The sequence below is a fragment of the Hakea prostrata genome, chromosome 4 (assembly GCF_041222555.1).
Source record: "Hakea prostrata isolate BN-2017 chromosome 4, UWA_Hpros_2, whole genome shotgun sequence".
In the NCBI taxonomy this organism is placed as follows: domain Eukaryota; kingdom Viridiplantae; phylum Streptophyta; class Magnoliopsida; order Proteales; family Proteaceae; genus Hakea; species Hakea prostrata.
Window position 1 is genome coordinate 13,601,202 of NC_142603.1, and position 17,749 is coordinate 13,618,950.

Sequence of the window (17,749 nt, forward strand, 5' to 3'; positions counted from 1 at the left end):
TGGTGTGGTCACCTAAGCCCCATCCATAGTGATAGTCCGAGAGATATGCCTAGACCTCTTACCCGGGATCTCAAAACCTGTAACCAACCTGTGAGAGATCAAAGTGACGAGACTTACCCAGAGGAGGCTGATGTTCTATCTTAATGCGTGTCTACCATATAGAGACTAACATCCATTAAAGTATAGCTACATTGTTGCATTTCACTTCATGTCTTGTTACTCTATATGACGTACTGATTTAGACTGTGATATTAGTTATTTTTTTGTGAACTGCTAGTTGAGTTGATCTCACTCTTCGAAAAAATTGTTGTTTTAGATGACTATGCAGGTGAAGAAGAGGCTCCGGTTCGAATATATTTTCCATTTATTATACAACTGAGGAAGCAATGGGAACTGACAATGGCTTGTGGTACGACCTTAGTACTAGTATGGAGCACTATTATGGCTTCGATCAACAATAATATGAGACGCCTCATTCGCCGATGGGACTACGAGCTAGATATTGATCCTAAGCTACAAGTGTACAAAAGATTGGAAAATAAGGCAAAACATTAAAACACTTAAAAGTTTTGATTATACATTATTATTTCCAGTTGTTTACTTTAGTTTTGTCATCACTTCTGCAATCTGATTTGGTTTTGAGATCCTTCTAAAATCTTTGTTACTTGACATATTTCTTTATTAATATTTATGACAATGATTTATTCTTGCTCATGATTGGCTTATTGTATGGTTTGGTTGGTGATTCTCTGAGATCTGATCCTAGGCATGGGCTGTAGATCACTCACTCGGATATTCAGGTGGATGGATATCAGCTAGGTGGATGTGACAGTCACTCTCTCTTATACAGATGCTCTATGCAAACTACATCAAATTTCTAAAGAATCATCGTACGATTCATCCTCTACAAGGACTGGTTTTCATTGAGAGGTAATCCTTTCCAATAGGGTCTATTGTAATTCTGAATTTTCGTTGTCCATACAGAAATTGTTGCCACTGTGAAATAACATATCATAGTGGTCTTTATCTATGCATAGATTTGATAATAGTATAATTTTTGTCTAATTTCCGTTGCATAGTATAAGTCTGAATTTTCGTTGTCCATATAGGAATTGTTGCCACTGTAAACCAACAGATGATAGTGTTCCATATAGGAGTTGAAAGGGTGTACATGTTTTTTAGTAGTGTTGCAGTGGTACACACCTAGTATGTTTGTTATTCTATAGTATAGGACTCAAATTTCGGTACCTTGGCGTCTATTAATATGACTTTCTAGAGTTTGTTGAAGCCTTTGGGGGTGTTGTACGTGCAATATCGAAGCCCTCAATATCCAGTCTTGTTGGTGTGTATGTGAGATTGTTAGCTGCCAGTGTCATTTGATAATGGTATAATAAGATTTGTTAATTAAATAATTGTTGTTGCTTTATGATTGTCTATTAAAAGAATAAGAGTATAGGAACTTACCTCCCCGAAAAATTGTTTGTAAAATAAAAATAAATACCGCAAGCGCAATGATCATGCAGCAAATGAGTCGATTACAGGGAGGGAGAATACGATCTCATTCTTTCAATAGACGCAAGATGTGAATTGCTCTTGAATGAATAAAAAATTTTCGACTTGGGGCTTTTTGGGTGACACCTGTATGGGAGTTGGTAGCTCTTGTGTTTTAAGAACGAGTACACGTCTATTTAGGGAGTATTTTGGTCAATTACATACCACAACTTTCATGAAAGGGTACATGTCTATTCACAAGTGTTTCAAGTTTTGCTTTTATATGGTAGTGTGATAGTATGATTATAGCAATAAAAAAAATAAAAAAAGATTGTAAGACCAAAATAATGTAGATAGTCCATATACGTGGATGATTCAAACTGGAAGCAGCTGAGACATAAAATGGATCCTGGACTCAACTATATGAGGCCTACTAGTAATTTATGCGCAGCAGCAGCGGGAAGGCCAATTTATTCTAAAACAGATAGGAACTGAAAGAAATTAAGACATTGCCAACAAACAAGTAATTAATCCCTTCAAGACTTCAAAAGAAAATGAAAATGAAATGGAGGTTTAAAGTCTTTAGAACACCCCACCTAGGTAGCCCCACCTAGGTAGCTCTTCAGGAACTCCATGACGTATGTGTTGAAAGCGTAGCAAGCAACTCGGAAGCCGAGGAAGCCAGCCCCCTTGGCCAGGGCCTGGAACTCCCGCTCGGTCCTCTCTTTTCCACTAGCAACCTCTCCCAGCATGAGGATGTCCATTTGGATTTCAGCCTTGGCTGCAAGTGATGTCTCCGGGTTGGCCGGAAGAATGCCATCGACAACGATGACCTTGCCATGTTGGGGCAGCGCGTCATAGCAATTCTTGAGGAATTTGAGGCAATGTTGGTCGCTCCAGTCGTGGCAGATCCATTTCATGAAGATAGCATCGGCTTTGGGGACGCTGGCGAACATGTCGCCAGTGACGTGTTGGACGCCAGGGTAGGCAGGGGCATCGGCTAGGACGTGGGGCAAGTCGAAGTTGATGGCCTTGCTGATGGACGGGTACTCGGAGACGATCATGTTGAGGGTGACACCCACTCCTCCGCCCATGTCCACCAGGGAGGTCAGGCCCTGGAAGCCTTTGTAAGTTGCAAGTATCTTCTTCACGGTAATGGTGGAGTGGTTAGACATTCCGTTGTTGAAAACCTTGTTGAACCTGTGATCTGTGCCGTTGTAGTCGAAGAAGGTCATCCCATGGGCCCTGTTGAATGGGATTCCACCTTCCAACACTGCCTCTTTCAAGTAGTACCTACGATAAATATTAAGCATATCAGGCTCGCCTGCTAAGCTAATTAATTAGCGACAACAGCTACTGATCAGTACATATATACTATAAAATACATACCAGCTCTCCATGTAGACCTTGTCTTGAGCCAGGACAATAAAGGGAGCGAGGCAGACTCCATGTTGGTTTTTGACCAAGAACTTGCACACTGGAGCGAGACCGTAGAACCTCTGGGAGCTGCCGTCGTCGAGGGTGGTCTGAGAGCAACTAAGGATGGAGTAGGCGGCCAGAAGGCGCAACATGCGGTCCAGCATCACTGAAGCTTCTGGGTTTTGTGTGGGCAGTTGAGCGGCCATCTCCGATGTTGAAAGCTGTGCTCCAGGGCCTGCCTTGGCGATGATCTCGAAAAGGTCGAGCTCAACAGCAGAGGTCAGCACCATAGGCAGCACTGAGAAGCTGCTCAATTGCATGGCGAACATATATGCTTCCTCCTCCTCCTCTTCTTCCTTGCTCAGCGACCTCCTCTCCTCCCCTGAACCCATTAGTTATTGCTTGACTTTTGGGTTTCGGTGTTTCGAAGTTTGATTAGTATCAATCCAAAGACAATCCCTCTTCTTCCTTCTCTTGAGTTCCAATGCTATTTATATCCATTTTTGCATGCCCAACAACTTCTATAAATAGACATCCATCCCTAACATAATACCAGGGTCCACATCCTCAAGATGTGTAATTCTTTTCACTACAATTCTTTAATAGGATTGAACCACATGCCATTTAAATAATCTAAAGGTTACCCAATTTAAACTAAATTTGAATTTTATTTATGAGTTGGTTTAAATATTCATAAATAAAATTCAAATTTAGTTTAAATTGGATAACCGATGAATTACTTCAATGCCACATGGCACGGTCCTATAAAGAAATTGTAGGGAATTGTAAGACAAGGAATTATAGAGGATGTGAATCATACTAACCATACCCAACTTTGATACTTTAATAAAAAGTAGGGTAATTTTCATCTAGATCCCCTGAGGTTTGGTCCAGGTCATTTTTAGTCTAGTTTAAGTTTTCTTTTGCATATGGCTCCCCTGTGGTTTCATGAAATGATTAAATAAGAACAAATTTAACAGAAACTGTTAATTTAATAATTTTTGTGAAGAAAATGCCATTTTTTCAATTTATTTGTTATAGTTTTTTTTTTTTTTAATAAGTTTCTTTCTTTTATTCAAAGAAAAAAATGCGAGTCTCTCCGTCTTCTCCATGTCGGCCAAGAACTCAGCCGCTGCCCAGTCCTTGTTGTAGCTGACTTCGAAAGCTTCGACACAGAATGCGCACCAACAACTAATTTGATTAATCTTCCTCCATTTCTTGTTAGAAAGAAGAAGAAAATTTTCCTCCACGATATGACGTTTCGGTAATGTTCAAAAGGCCTAGAATTCTGTAGTTTCCACCAAGAACCCATGCAAGTATTATGGAGCAGGTGAGGATTTCAGGAAAAGAAAAAAAAACCTTCGTGTCAAATGCGTGAACCATTCATTCATGAAGCCTTCCTCATAAGCTTCTCTATTTACTCCATAGTCTCTATCTCACCTACCTCCTTCCACCACGCACCTCTCCCCCCACCTACCCCTCTCACAATTTCCACACCTTTTCCATCCTCTCCAAACCCCCCAAATTCCTCAACTCTTATTATAAATACTCCCTTCTCTCCTTCCGTCATCTTCAGCCAGTGATCCCATAAAGATCTCTGTGCCTGAAATTCATAATCTCTCACCTACCTCACCTTCACATTTCATCAGACAAGCAATAGGCATCTTTCTGCACTTCAATTCTCTCTCAAATTTTATAGATTCCTCAGGATTCTTTCTTTCCATCCTAGTTCAGTATCTCAGTAAGATCTCGAGCCAACGACTAGGTACGGGAAGGGAAGAAGGGTAGTAGAAGATGGCGTTGAGGATTCCTCTTCCAATTGGTCTGAGATCCAGCATCAGAAGCGATAGTAGCAGCTGCAGTAGAGGAGTAGCTGTGATTAAATCCAGCTTAAACCAAAACCGCAGAAGCACATCGGCTTCCCTTTGCCTGTGATCCGAGGAATGCAAACACGAGGGGCTCTTCTTTTGCTTCGTCTTCGAAGCTTTCAAACTCAGCTGCAACAAGGGCTAAGCAGCGGCCGAGTTCTTGGCCGGCGATGGAGAAGACGGAGAGAGTCGTATTTTTTCTTTGAATAAAAGAAAGAAACTTATTAGAAAGAAAAAATAAAACAAATAAATTTGAAAATGGCATTTTTTTGTCACAAAAATTATTAAATTAACAGTTTCTGTTAAACTTGTCCTTATTTAATTATTTCATGAAACCACAGGGGAGCCATATGCAAAAGAAAACTTAAACTGGACTAAAAGTGACCTAGACCAAACCTCAGGGGGTCCAGATGAAAATTACTATTGTCCAATGTACAATTACTTAATTACTAAAAAAACCTTATTCTTTATGAAACTATTGTTCCTCCTCTCAGTTCTAACTGTGCTAAGAGAGTTTAATGTTTATAATCTATTTTGCTCTTCTAGAATTAAGAAATAAAAAACAATATATCTTCATTTAGAGAAAAAAAATTATATGAAATACCAATTTTACACTTGTACTTTTATCTTTTTAGATTCAGGTAAAAAATATATATATATATTTATATATATTCTATCCATAATAAAAAAAAAAACTTCTTAAATTTGATAATGTTAAATTAAAAATTAAATAAATAAAAATCGATTGGAAGTAAGAACTTTCTAAGATTTGATAATGTCAAATTAAAAAGTAAATTAATAAAATGTAAAATATAATGAATTATCATTTTTTTATTTCCTTATATTTTAAAAACGAGATCTTTTTTTTTTTTTCTTCTTTCTTTGCTTTCTTTATTTTAATTAGAGAATAAGTTTTTTAATTATAGTATTTTTTTTCCTAATTACTTAGAGTAGTAATATAATTTAATACAAAGTGTAACTAAGTAAAATCGTAGATTTAGTTTTAAAATTTTAAATAAATCAAGGATGCCATATCACACTTAACTAACAGAACTTAATAGTAAGGGAGCATCAGTAATTACCAGAAAAGTCTAAGCTTACATTAATAATTTTAAAAAATATAGAGGATAAAGTAGTAATTAAACAATAGTACATGGAGGGTATAATAATGTAAAAAACATCACAATTTAATTAGCAAATGACAGAAAAAGAATATTTTATTTTATTACCTTGACACTCTTAAATAATTTATTTTATTATTTTTATATTCCTAATGTTTTAGATTATCTACTAACTTTGTCCTTATTGTTAGAATAATGGATTAAGTAATACAACATCTACTGTATTTTCAAAATATTTGTATGCCCTCTTTTACCTTCAAAGCAGCTTTTGGTTTTTCAAAAAAAAAAAAGAGAAGGAGCGTGAAGGGCAACAACAAACTAATTTTGAAGTATTTTTCTCGATTAATAAGAAGATACAATAAAGATAAATATATCTTTTGTTATTTAAAATTAACATTGCTTGTAATGAAAAAAATTCCAAGGAGTATAAATGTAACACGCTACAAATCTAGGATATGTATATGTAATTTATTCTTAATTTAAGGTGTTTAAATGATAAGTGTTGATCTAATTGCAATCCTTCTTCCTTTTCCAGGAGACATACACATTTGATATTAATCTACAAGCAACTATTTCATAATTAGGGTGACCTAACCCAACAAGTAACATGGTTAGGCACATCATGTCTGAATTGGAATTATGCCTCCTCACAGTTGCGGAGTTGCCTACTGTTTGGTAGGTCAGGTGTTTCTTTGTTCTACCTAGAATACGTTACTTAACATAAATAAGGGACTTTCCAAGGGTACAATGGTCCGCTATGTACAATGATTTATAATCATATTACATACCAAAATAACGTACAATGCTTGATGATGGGTGTTTGTTGAACTTTCTTTTTTTTCGCTTTCAGTATGTCTTTGTTAGCTGCCTTGGGTGCGACTTAAATAGCTAGTGTGAGGAAGTGCCATTTGAAAAAAGTATTCGATATGTATGTGGTTGAGTTGTGTATGGTTGCGTTGAGGCGTCTGTTGGTATGTTAGATTTGATAATGATATAATAAGATTTCTTAATTAAATAATTGTTGTTGCTTTTATGATTGTTTATTAAAAGAATAGGAGTGTAGAAACTTACCTCCCAAACAAAGGAAAACTTGTTTGTAAAATAAAAATAAATATCACAAGCGCACAGATCACGTAGCAAACGAGTCAATCACAGGGAGCGAAACTACCATCTCATTCTTTCAATTAACGCGAGATATGAATTGCTCTTGAATGAATAAAATTGTTTCGACCTTGGGCTCTTTGGGTGGCGCTTGCATGGGGGTTGGTAGCTCTTGGATTTTGACTACCAAATAGTTGCATCTTGCACAAGTGTGGAAAGGAGAAGACAAAATACCTCCCATCAAAAAATTGATTGATGTCACACCTCAACAAAGAAATGGATGGTCTATTTCTGACAAAGAAATGCACCTAATAAATTTCAGAAAAAAAGCCTAGAAGGTGGTGGACGTGGCCCGAGGCAAACCTTGGTTGCCCAGCCGACGAGTAAAAGAAAGTGACACACGTTGAAAAATGTAGACTTTAATAAATCCACCGGCACAAAATACAAAACGTAACAAACCCAACCCAACGCATGGGCATATAGCGCAAGCTGGCCCGGATGAACCTCATCCAAAAAAAAACGCATGGGCATATTTGATTTATTATTTTACATTTTAAGTAATAATAAATAATAATAACAAACCAAAAACAAATAAATAATTAAATAATCATGCCAAATGGAATCTGAAGCTCAGGATCAGAAAAGCTGTTTTCACTCTTTCGGGCAATTCGGGTAACCATACCCTCAACATTCACCTCTCCTCGCTCCCCCTAAAAGCTGCCCGTATAGTTGTATCCAGCATGGATCACCTATTTTTTAGGAAGAAAAAATAACAGAAAAAGAAATGAATGGAAATCGATTTCTTCCCCCTTCCCTTTCTTACTCGTTTTTTTTTTTTTTTCAAAAATAAAATCCATTTGAGTAAGCAAATTTTAAAAATATTATTGAGTAAATCTTTTTTTATAATATTTTTAAAATTTGACAAATCCACTTCATGTGATATTGCTCTATATGACGTATTGATTTAGACTGTGATATTGGTAATTTGTTTGTGAACTGCTCGCTGAGTTGAGGTCACCTTTCGAAAATTGTTGTTTTAGATGACTATGCAGGTGAAGAAGAGGTCCCAAGCTTCTGTTTGGAGAAATTTTCCGTTTATTATACAACCAAGGAAGCAATGGGAACTGACAATTGCTAGTGATACGATTCCAATACTAGTATGGAACACTATTATGGCTTCGATCAACAATGATATGAGACGTCTCATTCGCCGATGGGACTACGAGTTGGATATTGATCCTAAGCTACGAGTGTACAAAAGATTGGAGAAGAAGGCGAAACATCAGAACACTTAGAAGTTTTTATTATACTTTATTATTTCCAATTGGTTCCTTTAGTTTTATCATCACTTCCGCACTCTGATTTGGTTTTGAGATCCTTCTACGATCTTTGTTACTTGACATATTTCTTTATTAATATTTATGGCATTGATTTATTCTTGCTCATGATTGACCTAGTGATTTTTGTTTGATTCGCAGGAAAATTTGTAATTTTCGCTGATTTGCCAAAAAATCGTTGATTTTCCAGAGATATTTAAACAATATCGTTTCGCCCCTGGTTTCGATTCGTCGGAGGGCGAAAAAAAGTTCCATGCATACCACAACTTTTGTGAAAGGTTACATGCCTATTGAGGGGGGTAAATACATACCACAAATTTTGTGGATAGATACATGTCTATAACAATAAAAAATTAGAAAAGATTGTAAGACCAAAATAATGTAGAATAGTACATATACATGGATGATTCAAACTGGAAGCAGCTGAGACATAAAATGGATCCTGGACATATACATTTGCTCTCCTTTAATTTGGATATTATAAAGCAAACTCAAGCTCCAAAACTGGCTTTTTAGAAGATATGGCAATTCAACTGGGAAAATCTAGAAACTTGAAAACAAACCTGGGAGGGCAAACGATGTACACAAACAGAGCATTTAAAACAAAACAGAATCCGAATTCATATGCAAATAACCTCCAGATCTCAGGGGATATTTCACAGTTCAACTCTGCAAGAACCACAGATTTTTCTTTTTCTTTTTTCCCAGAATTTTAACTCGTTGTAAGATCTCAAGCTTCATATATTTCCCGGTACAGCTTATAGAGAAGCCCATTCAAAGGAGAGCAAATCAACGAAAGTCGAATACAAACGGATTGACAAATATTGACAAATAACAATATGAAATACGACACAAAGATTATATAGAGTTCTCAAACAACGGAATGAAAATCACACTCGCTTACAGTCTATTTACAAAACAAAAAAAAAAAAAAAAAAACTCTGAATTTACCTGAAAACGACGAAGAATCAACTATCAAGAACCCTAGATGGGCGATTTCGAATGAAAAGATAGGAAAAAAACAAACCTGAAGACTCTGAGTTATGATCCGTTCTCGGGCAAGGGTTTCGGTTTGAATATTCGGACAGAGGCAAGCCTTGGAGCACCTTTAGTAGTGAGAACTCGAAGGCGTCTTTGTCCACGGGATTGTTCAAGAAAAGATCTGAATTCTTGTAAACTTTGAGAATCTGTTGCAGGCTAGAAGTCCACCGTGAGCGAGAAGTGAGAAAAGAGGGATTGCAGAGTTGAGAAGCACCATTCGTTCAAGCCCTTACGTTACGGTGAGAGAGGGTTGGATTTTTATAAAATAATGTGTATTTAACATTATACCCCAATCTTAACTTTAAAATTTCAAGTAAATCCACGCGTAAATGAGGAAAATGAATTCTCACTCATAACCCATAATGTGTTTTTTCTATTATTTTAAATAAAAATAGAAATAATGCCAAACAATTTTAAAAAATATAGAATGAAAATTGATATAAAAAAAATTATATACGGCCTATTAGTAATTTATGCGCAGCAGCAGCGGGAAGGTCAATTTATTCTAAAACTGAGAGGAACTGAAAGAAATTAAGACATTGCCAACGAACAAGTAATTAATCCCTTCAAGATTTCAAATGAAAATGAAAATGAAATAGTGGTTTAAAGTCTTTAGACCACCCCACCTAGCTAGCTCTTCAGGAACTCCATGACGTATGTGTTGAAAGCGTAGCAAGCAACTCGGAAGCCGGGAAAGCCAGCCCCCTTGGCCAAGGCCTGGAACTCCCGCTCGGTCCTCTCTTTTCCACTAGGCAACCTCTCCCAGCATGAGGATGTCCATTTGGATTTCAGCCTTGGCCGCAAGTGATGTCTCCGGGTTGGCCGGAAGAATGCCATCGACAACGATGACCTTGCCGTGTTGGGGCAACGCGTCATAGCAATTCTTGAGGAATTTGAGGCAATGTTGGTCGCTCCAGTCGTGGCAGATCCATTTCATGAAGATAGCATCGGCTTTGGGGACACCAACAAACATGTTACCAGCGACGTGTTGGACGCTAGGATAGGCAGGGGCATCGGCTAGGACGTGAGGCAAGTCGAAGTTGATGGCCTTGCTGATGGACGGGTACTCAGAGACAATCATGTTGAGGGTGGCACCCACTCCTCCACCCATGTCCACCAAGGAGGTCAGGCCCTGGAAGCCTTCATAAGTCGCGAGTATCTTCTTCATGGTGATGGTGGAGTGGTTAGACATTCCGTTGTTGAAAACCTTGTTGAACTTGTGATCTGTGCCGTTGTAGTCGAACAAGGTCATCCCATGGGCCCTGTTGAACGGGTTTCCACCTTCCAACACTGCCTCTTTCAAGTAGTACCTACGACGAATGTTAAGCATATCAGGCCCTCCTGCTAAGCTAATTAATTAGCGACAACAGGTATGGAGCAAAACACAGCATTAACGATCACTAATTATTTCTTCTCTTCAATTTCTTTTTTTGCCTCCGGGCCTTTAATTATTTAATTAATCGATTAACAACGGAATGTTCTACCCTACCCAAAAAAAAAAAAAAGGAGGTTAAAATGAGTACTGATCAGTACATACCAGCTCTCCATGTAAACCTTGTCTTGATTCAAGAGAATAAAGGGAGTGAGGCAGACTCCATCTTGGTTCTTGACCAAGAATTTGCACACTGGAGCAAGACCGTAAAACCTCTGGGAGCTGCCGTCGTCGAGGGTGGTCTGAGAGCAGCTGATGATGGAGTAGGCGGCCAGAAGACGCAACATGCGGTCAAGCATCACTGAAGCTTCTGGGTTTTGTGTAGGCAGTTGAGCAGCCATCTCCGATGTTGAAAGTTGTGCTCCGGGGCCTGCCTTGGCGATGATCTCGAAAAGGTTGAGCTCAACAGCAGATTTAAGCACCATAGGCAGCACCGAGAAGCTGGCCAATTGCATGGCAAACATACATGCTTCCTCCTCCTCCTCTTCTTCCTTGCTCAGCGACCTCCTCTCCTCCCTTGAGCCCATTACTTACTACTTGACTTTTGGGTTTGGGTGTTCGAAGTTAGATTAATATCACAAAGACAATTCCTCTTCTTCCTTCTCTCGAGTTCCAATGGTACATATATATATCCATTTTCGCAGGGCCAACAGTTATTACGATAGACATCTGTTCCCACTAAACCGTGCCCAACTTTGATATTTTGATACTTCAACAAAAAAAAATGTATAATATAGAAATAATTACTAGTGTCCCATATATTATTACTTAATTACTAAAAAGACCATGAAACTACAGTTATCCGCTTAGTTCTAATGGCAGTGTTAAGAGATAATTATAATGGAATGTTTAATATCTATTTTGCCCTTTTAGAATTAAGAATCCAAAAACAATATATTGAAGAAAAAAAAACTATGTGAAATACTAATTTTACACTGGTATTTTTATCATTTTGGATTCATGCCCAAAAAGAAAAAAAAATCTACCCATAATAAGAACTTCTTAAATTTGATAACGTCAAATTAGAAAGTAAAAAAAAAAAACAATTTGAAAATAAGAACTTTCTAAGATTTGATATGTCAAATTAAAAAGTAAATAAATAAAAAATAAAATATAAGAAATTATCATTTTTTATTTCCTTATATTTTGAAAATGAGGTTTTTTCTTTCTTTCTTTCTTTGCTCTCTTTGTTTTCATTAGAGAATACCATTGTTTAATTATGATATTTTTTTCTAATTACTTAGAGTAGTAATATAATTTAATACAAAGTGTAAGTAAGTAAAATCTTAGAGTTATTTTTAAATTTTAAATAAATCAAAGATGTCACATCATCATTTAACTAACAGAACTTAATAGTAAGGGGGCATCAGTAATTACAGGAAAAGTTTAAGGTTAGATTAATAATTTAAAAAAGTGTAGAGGATAAAGTAGTAACTAAGTAAAAATACAATGAGGCTATAGTAATTATTATTGTATTGTATATTCTAAGGGTAAGAGAAGGAAATGGGCCAAGATGAACAAGTTACTCACCCATTGGATGGCTCGGATCCATCAATTCGCTAATTTTTGTTTTACAGTCTTGCTTTACTTTACACCACCAAAATTTATGTTACATAATATGATATATGTTTAAAAATGTTGTTGACTTCAAATTATGTGGTAGGTACTAGGTTGGGCTTAATGCGCAACACTTGCTACCAAAAGTCGAGATAAGAATCTCGATCTCAGTTATCCGTCTTGCAAGTGGTTAAAAGCGAGACGGATGATTGAGATTTCAATCTCGACAGTTGGCAACACAGTGCTTCACATTTAACGCATAACACTGAAGTTGAACTCAAGGTTGGGCAGACTTGAATGTTGCACGTTAAATGAGTTTATGCATCAAATAGGCAGGATTAGGTAGAAAATGGGTTCAAGCACGGTCAAATATGGAAAAAAGAGAATCTGCCATCAAATTGGCTTGGTCCCCGCCTGTGTTGTTGATGTTTCTTTGTTGAAAAATGATATATTTATTTTATTACCTTCACACTCCTTAAATAATTTATTTTATTATTTTTATATTCTTAATGTTTTAGATTATATACTAAGTGGAAAAAAAAAAAAAAAAAAAAAAAAAAGAAAGAAAGAAAGAAAGAAAGAAGAAGAAGAAGAGGGGGAGAGAGTGAAGGGCAACAACAAACTAATTTTGAAGTATTTTCCTCCACTAATAAGAAGATACAATAAGGATAAATATATCTTTTGCTATTTAAAATTAACAGTGTTTGTAATGAAATTAATTCCTTGGAGTATAAATGTAATACATTAAAAATCTAGGATATGTATATGTAGTTTATTCTTAATTTAAGGTGTTTAAATGATAAGTATTGATCTAATTGCAATCCTTCTTCCTTTTCCAAGAGACACATACGCATTTGATACTAATCAACAAGCAACTATTTCATAATTAGGGTGACCTAACCCAACAAGTAACATGGTTAGGCACATCATCTCTAAACTGGAATTATGCCTCCTCACAGTTGCCTACTGTTTGGTAGGTTGGGTGTTTGTTTGTCCTACCTAGAATACGGTACTTAACATAAATAAGGGACTTTCCAAGAGTACAATGGTCCGCTATGTACAGTGATATATTACATACCAAAATAATGTACAATGCTTGATGATGGGTGTCTGTTGAAATAGTACAGGGAGGTTATAGTAATTATTATTTTATTGTATATTCTAAGGGTAAGAGAAGGAAAGGGTCCAAGATGAACAAGTTACTCACCCATCAGATGGCTCGGATCCATCAATTCACTAATTTTTGTTTTACAGTCTTGCTTTACTTTACACCACCAAAATTTATGTTACATATATAACATGATATATGTTTAAAAATGTTGTTGACTTCAAATTATGTGGTAGGTACTAGGTTGGGATTAATGCGCGGCACTTGCTACCAACAGTCAAGATAAGAATCTCGACCGAAATTTCGATCAAGATCATCTGTCTCGCAAGTGGTTAAAAGCGAGACGGACAGTTGAGATTTCAATATCGACAATTAGCAACATAGCACTGAAGTTGAACCTGAGGTTGGGATGACTTGAATGTTGCACATTAAATGAGTTCATGCATCATTTAGCAAGTAGTAAAGGTGATTGGTAGCTCTTGGATTTTGAGTACTAAACATTTGCTTTTTTTTTTTTTTTGGTAAAACTAAACATTTGCTTCTTGCACAAGTGTGGAAAGGAGAAGACAAAATACCCCCATGTTATTTAAGACATTGTATTGTGACTAAAATGCCCTTTAGCTATTCACAATAGGTAAACAATACATATATAACACAATGTATTAATAACATGAGGGGTATTTTAGTCCCTTCATGTTTGCAATTTGAATATACTTAACAGCTAATGTTTTAGTGTGATTGGAACCCACATATAATATATTGCATTAAGGAAACCCAACATTAGTTTATGGTCCACTAAAGGAACTTACACGTAAAAAACTCTAAATTTTATGATAATTTTTCTCGCCCAGCTAATATTCTCCCATGAACTATCCAAATTACCAAGTCTTTATATATAATTTAATTACTATTTTTTTAACTTTTTTGAATACTTTTTTGTTATCTAATTCAAATCCTAAAAATAGTTAGACAATTGTTTTTCGATGAATGTAAACTTCTATCATTCAAAATTATTGTTTTATTATAATACTGAGTTGTCAAAAATTAAAAATTATCTAAGAAAGTTAAAAAAAATTAAAAAAAATAAAAAAATTAACTAAATATGTACATAATAGAATTGAGGTTAATTTTAGTAGCTCATTGGAGAATATTAATTGAGCAGAAAAATTATCACAAAATTTAAGATTTGATAATTATTATAAAAAATAAAATTTATTTGAGTAAAAAGTTTAAAAATACCTTATTAAGTAATTTTTTTTTTTTAAATCTTCCCATTTTGAAAATTTTCCCAAAATAATAGCTATCCCAAAATAAAAAAAATATTAGACAAGACTTCCATCCAGAAAATTTTCAGGCATGACAATTTTATTACTCATCGGATGCCTTTTCCATAACTCCTAGGAGAGATGCAAACCCTTTGAAATGATTTAGCCCTTAAGAGTCCAGATCCTCTCCACCCAAGACTACCTTCTACCCAAAATACATCCCATTTAAAAATAGATGGATCGAATCCTTAAACCTGTGATAGATGGCTTGTGAGAAAACAACAACAACAAAAAAAAACCATATCTTTGTCACACCCCTAAGACCACATAGTAGAGCATTCACTAATGCTCAACAAAAGCAGAAAAAAGGCCTACAAGTACAACTGTACAAGGTGGTGGACGTGGACCAGGTCGAACCTTCGTTGCCCACCCCACCCCATGGGTAGAAGAAGAAAGTGACACGCGTTGAAAAGTGTAGGCTTTAATAAATCCACCGGCACAAAAATTCAAAACCTAACAAACGGCCCAACGCATGGGCATCTTTATTTGATTTATTATTTTACATTTTAACTAATAATAACAAACCAAAAACAAATAAAATAAATAAATTATCATGCCAAATGGAATCTGAAGCCCAGGATCAGAAAAGCTGTTTTCACTCTTTCGGGCAATTCGGGCAACCATACCCTCGCCTCACGCAACATCCACGGTATTCCAATTTCCACCTCGTTCCTCACTGCCCTAAAAGCTGCCCGTATAGCTGTATCCAGCATGGATCACCTAAGAAAATAACAGAAAAAAGAAATTAATGGAAATCGATTCTTCCACCTTCCCCTTCTTCCTCGTGCTGTCGGGAATCGTCTCTAATAATTGATATATTTTTTTCTCTCGTTCTAGTTGATCTGATCTAGAGTGAAGACGATCGTGACCCATCTGATGCTGTTGAGTGATAATTCACATTGGGATTATTCTATTCTCAGAATCTCAACAGTTGAAACACAAATCTAATCGTATGTGCAGGAATTCTTGAGCGAAATTACAGAATTGATCTTTTTGGAGTCATAAACGACGGCGCATTCGATGTTTTTGAAGAACTTTGGTTTCACCAGCTTGCCCAGAACGTAAGCTCTTGACCGAACCCTGAAATCTAGTTTGAGATGAACCGGCGCCGTCAGATTCCCACCGGAACTGCTCAGACTCGCACCACCTCCATACATGGGGATCTTGTTCCCGGACACAACCACTGACACCGTTCTTTGGCTCTTCCTTGATTGATAGAACTTCTTCACCTGCAATTTCACCCAATTAATTGACTAAAAAAAAAAACTCAATAATAAATTGTGAAAAATTAAAGTTTGATTTGAGGAGGAGAAGGGTTGCTTACAGTCCCAGTGCCAATAGCGAGATCGGAGTAGGTGAGATCAACAGGTGTTGATGTTACATGGACCCCAAAAAAGGTAGCAGTGTTACGATAGGTAAACTTGACAGTGGAGTTCATGGAGATCATCTCAGTTGCTACTCCAGTTGAATCAGATCCAGCCGACAGGGCGAAGTGCTCGAATTTGATGCTCTGCAAAATTAACCCATCTATTATTTAAGCTGAAACAGTGAAATTGAAGAGAAGATTTAGAAGGGAATTTAGATCTATACCTTGACATGGATTTGGGGCTTTTGAGGACGACTAGCTCCCCATAAGATTAACGCGAAGAAGGAAAAAAGAAGGAAGAATCCAACAACAAAGGCAGGAAAGTAACATCGACGAGGGAAGCCCTTTTGAGAATCATCATCATTGAGCAAACCCTCTTCTTCGATGATGGGTTCCTTCCAAGATTTGTGACCTTTGCGATCGCCTCCACGATTGGCTTCATTGGGCAAGATCTTGCGAGAGCCTGGTTTGAGAGAACCAGAGAAACGGCTGGTGGAGGATTCACGAGAGTGGCGACCCACAGAAGAGTGGGAGTGTGGAGGAGAACCCATGGGGCTGAGCACCGGCGTTGAATGGAAGGATGTGGTGGTTTTCTCTCCATCGTGTGAATCTCGTGATGGGCTCTGCACATAGTAAACCGGTCGTCCTCGAGGTGGTGATCTCGTCGGCGACGATGCCGCCAAGCTCGTCACCTCTGAATCTGTCTTTGCGTGCATTTCTGCTGCTATCACTTTCTCTCTGGTCACTTCTGGAATAACCACTGACCAAACACACAAGTTATATAACAGAACACAACCTAGACTAACAGAGACGACCAGAGACGAAGAGAGCAAAACCTAGACTAATCATGCAAACAAAATATCACTCTTTCTTGAATCCCATGGAAGCTCTCTCTCTCTGTCTCTCTCTTAAAAGTCCATTAAAGACTATAAAGATCATCTGCAGTCGATTTTATTGTTGTAGCCATCAAGGCTCAAGCTGTCAAATGATGTAAGCAGGAAATTTCCAAGTTCTAACCCCACCAGAATGGAGAATCATCTGCACATGCTTGTAGCCTTGTAGGTGAATGCAAATGTAAAATATGGAATTCACATGGGTATGCTTGGAAAAAGAAGTTTGTTTGAGCCAACCCACCGAAAAGTTTAGATTTCTAGAGTTTATTATCCTTATATTAAGAATTATAATGGGCAAGATGTGACGCTTTTGCCCTCCCCTTAGATTTTTATGACTATTTTACTCACCAAATATTTGTGTCATTGATTTGGTATCAATAATATAATGATAAGTGTGTCGGTGTGTATAAATGGCAGGTGAGAAATCAAAGGAAGAAGGCAAGAAGCCTGGGTGGCATGAGACAGAAAGTATAAGACGGGCTGAGCTGAGGGCATGGAAGTTCTGTACTCCTTGTCTGAACTGCCAGTGGAGATTTTATTATCAAATTCATTAAAAATTAAATAATAAAAAATAATGCCAATAAGGGTTGGAATTGTGGTCGGTCCTGTTTATATAAGGACCCATGAGCTCTGTATAATTGTTGAGTGAGGTCTAAGGACTGAATCTAATGGAACTTCCGCCACCCAAAA

The 17,749-nt window shown here is 36.9% G+C and overlaps 2 protein-coding genes and 1 pseudogene across 2 annotated transcripts; all 3 read right to left on the reverse strand.

The window, feature by feature from the left end:
- Positions 1–1,865: 1,865 nt before the first annotated feature.
- Positions 1,866–3,302, reverse strand: LOC149018041 (caffeic acid 3-O-methyltransferase 1-like). The gene is made up of 2 exons (XM_089154277.1): positions 2,881–3,302; positions 1,866–2,784 (listed from the first exon to the last, which is right to left on the reverse strand). The coding sequence occupies exons 1-2, from the start codon at positions 3,300–3,302 to the stop codon at positions 2,088–2,090; spliced, it is 1,119 nt and encodes a 372-aa protein (XP_089010403.1). The 3' UTR covers positions 1,866–2,087.
- A 6,682-nt stretch (positions 3,303–9,984) lies between these two features.
- LOC149018042 (caffeic acid 3-O-methyltransferase 1-like) lies at positions 9,985–11,337 on the reverse strand (annotated as a pseudogene).
- Positions 11,338–14,916: 3,579 nt separating this feature from the next.
- LOC149018043 (NDR1/HIN1-like protein 13) lies at positions 14,917–17,190 on the reverse strand. Its single transcript, XM_089152373.1, has 3 exons — positions 16,391–17,190; positions 16,125–16,310; positions 14,917–16,029 (listed from the first exon to the last, which is right to left on the reverse strand). The coding sequence occupies exons 1-3, from the start codon at positions 16,880–16,882 to the stop codon at positions 15,745–15,747; spliced, it is 963 nt and encodes a 320-aa protein (XP_089008499.1). The 5' UTR covers positions 16,883–17,190; the 3' UTR covers positions 14,917–15,744.
- Positions 17,191–17,749: the final 559 nt, after the last annotated feature.

Excerpts from the sequence above, each read along its gene's own strand:
- LOC149018041 (XM_089154277.1), bottom strand. The coding sequence starts at position 3,302 with ATGGGTTCAGGGGAGGAGAGGAGGTCGCTGAGCAAGGAAGAAGAGGAG. Across the intron at positions 2,785-2,880 it reads AAGGTCTACATGGAGAGCTG|GTACTACTTGAAAGAGGCAG; the intron begins GTATGTATTTTA and ends TATTTATCGTAG.
- LOC149018043 (XM_089152373.1), bottom strand. The coding sequence starts at position 16,882 with ATGCACGCAAAGACAGATTCAGAGGTGACGAGCTTGGCGGCATCGTCG. Across the intron at positions 16,311-16,390 it reads AGCCCCAAATCCATGTCAAG|AGCATCAAATTCGAGCACTT; the intron begins GTATAGATCTAA and ends TTAATTTTGCAG. Across the intron at positions 16,030-16,124 it reads TCGCTATTGGCACTGGGACT|GTGAAGAAGTTCTATCAATC; the intron begins GTAAGCAACCCT and ends GTGAAATTGCAG.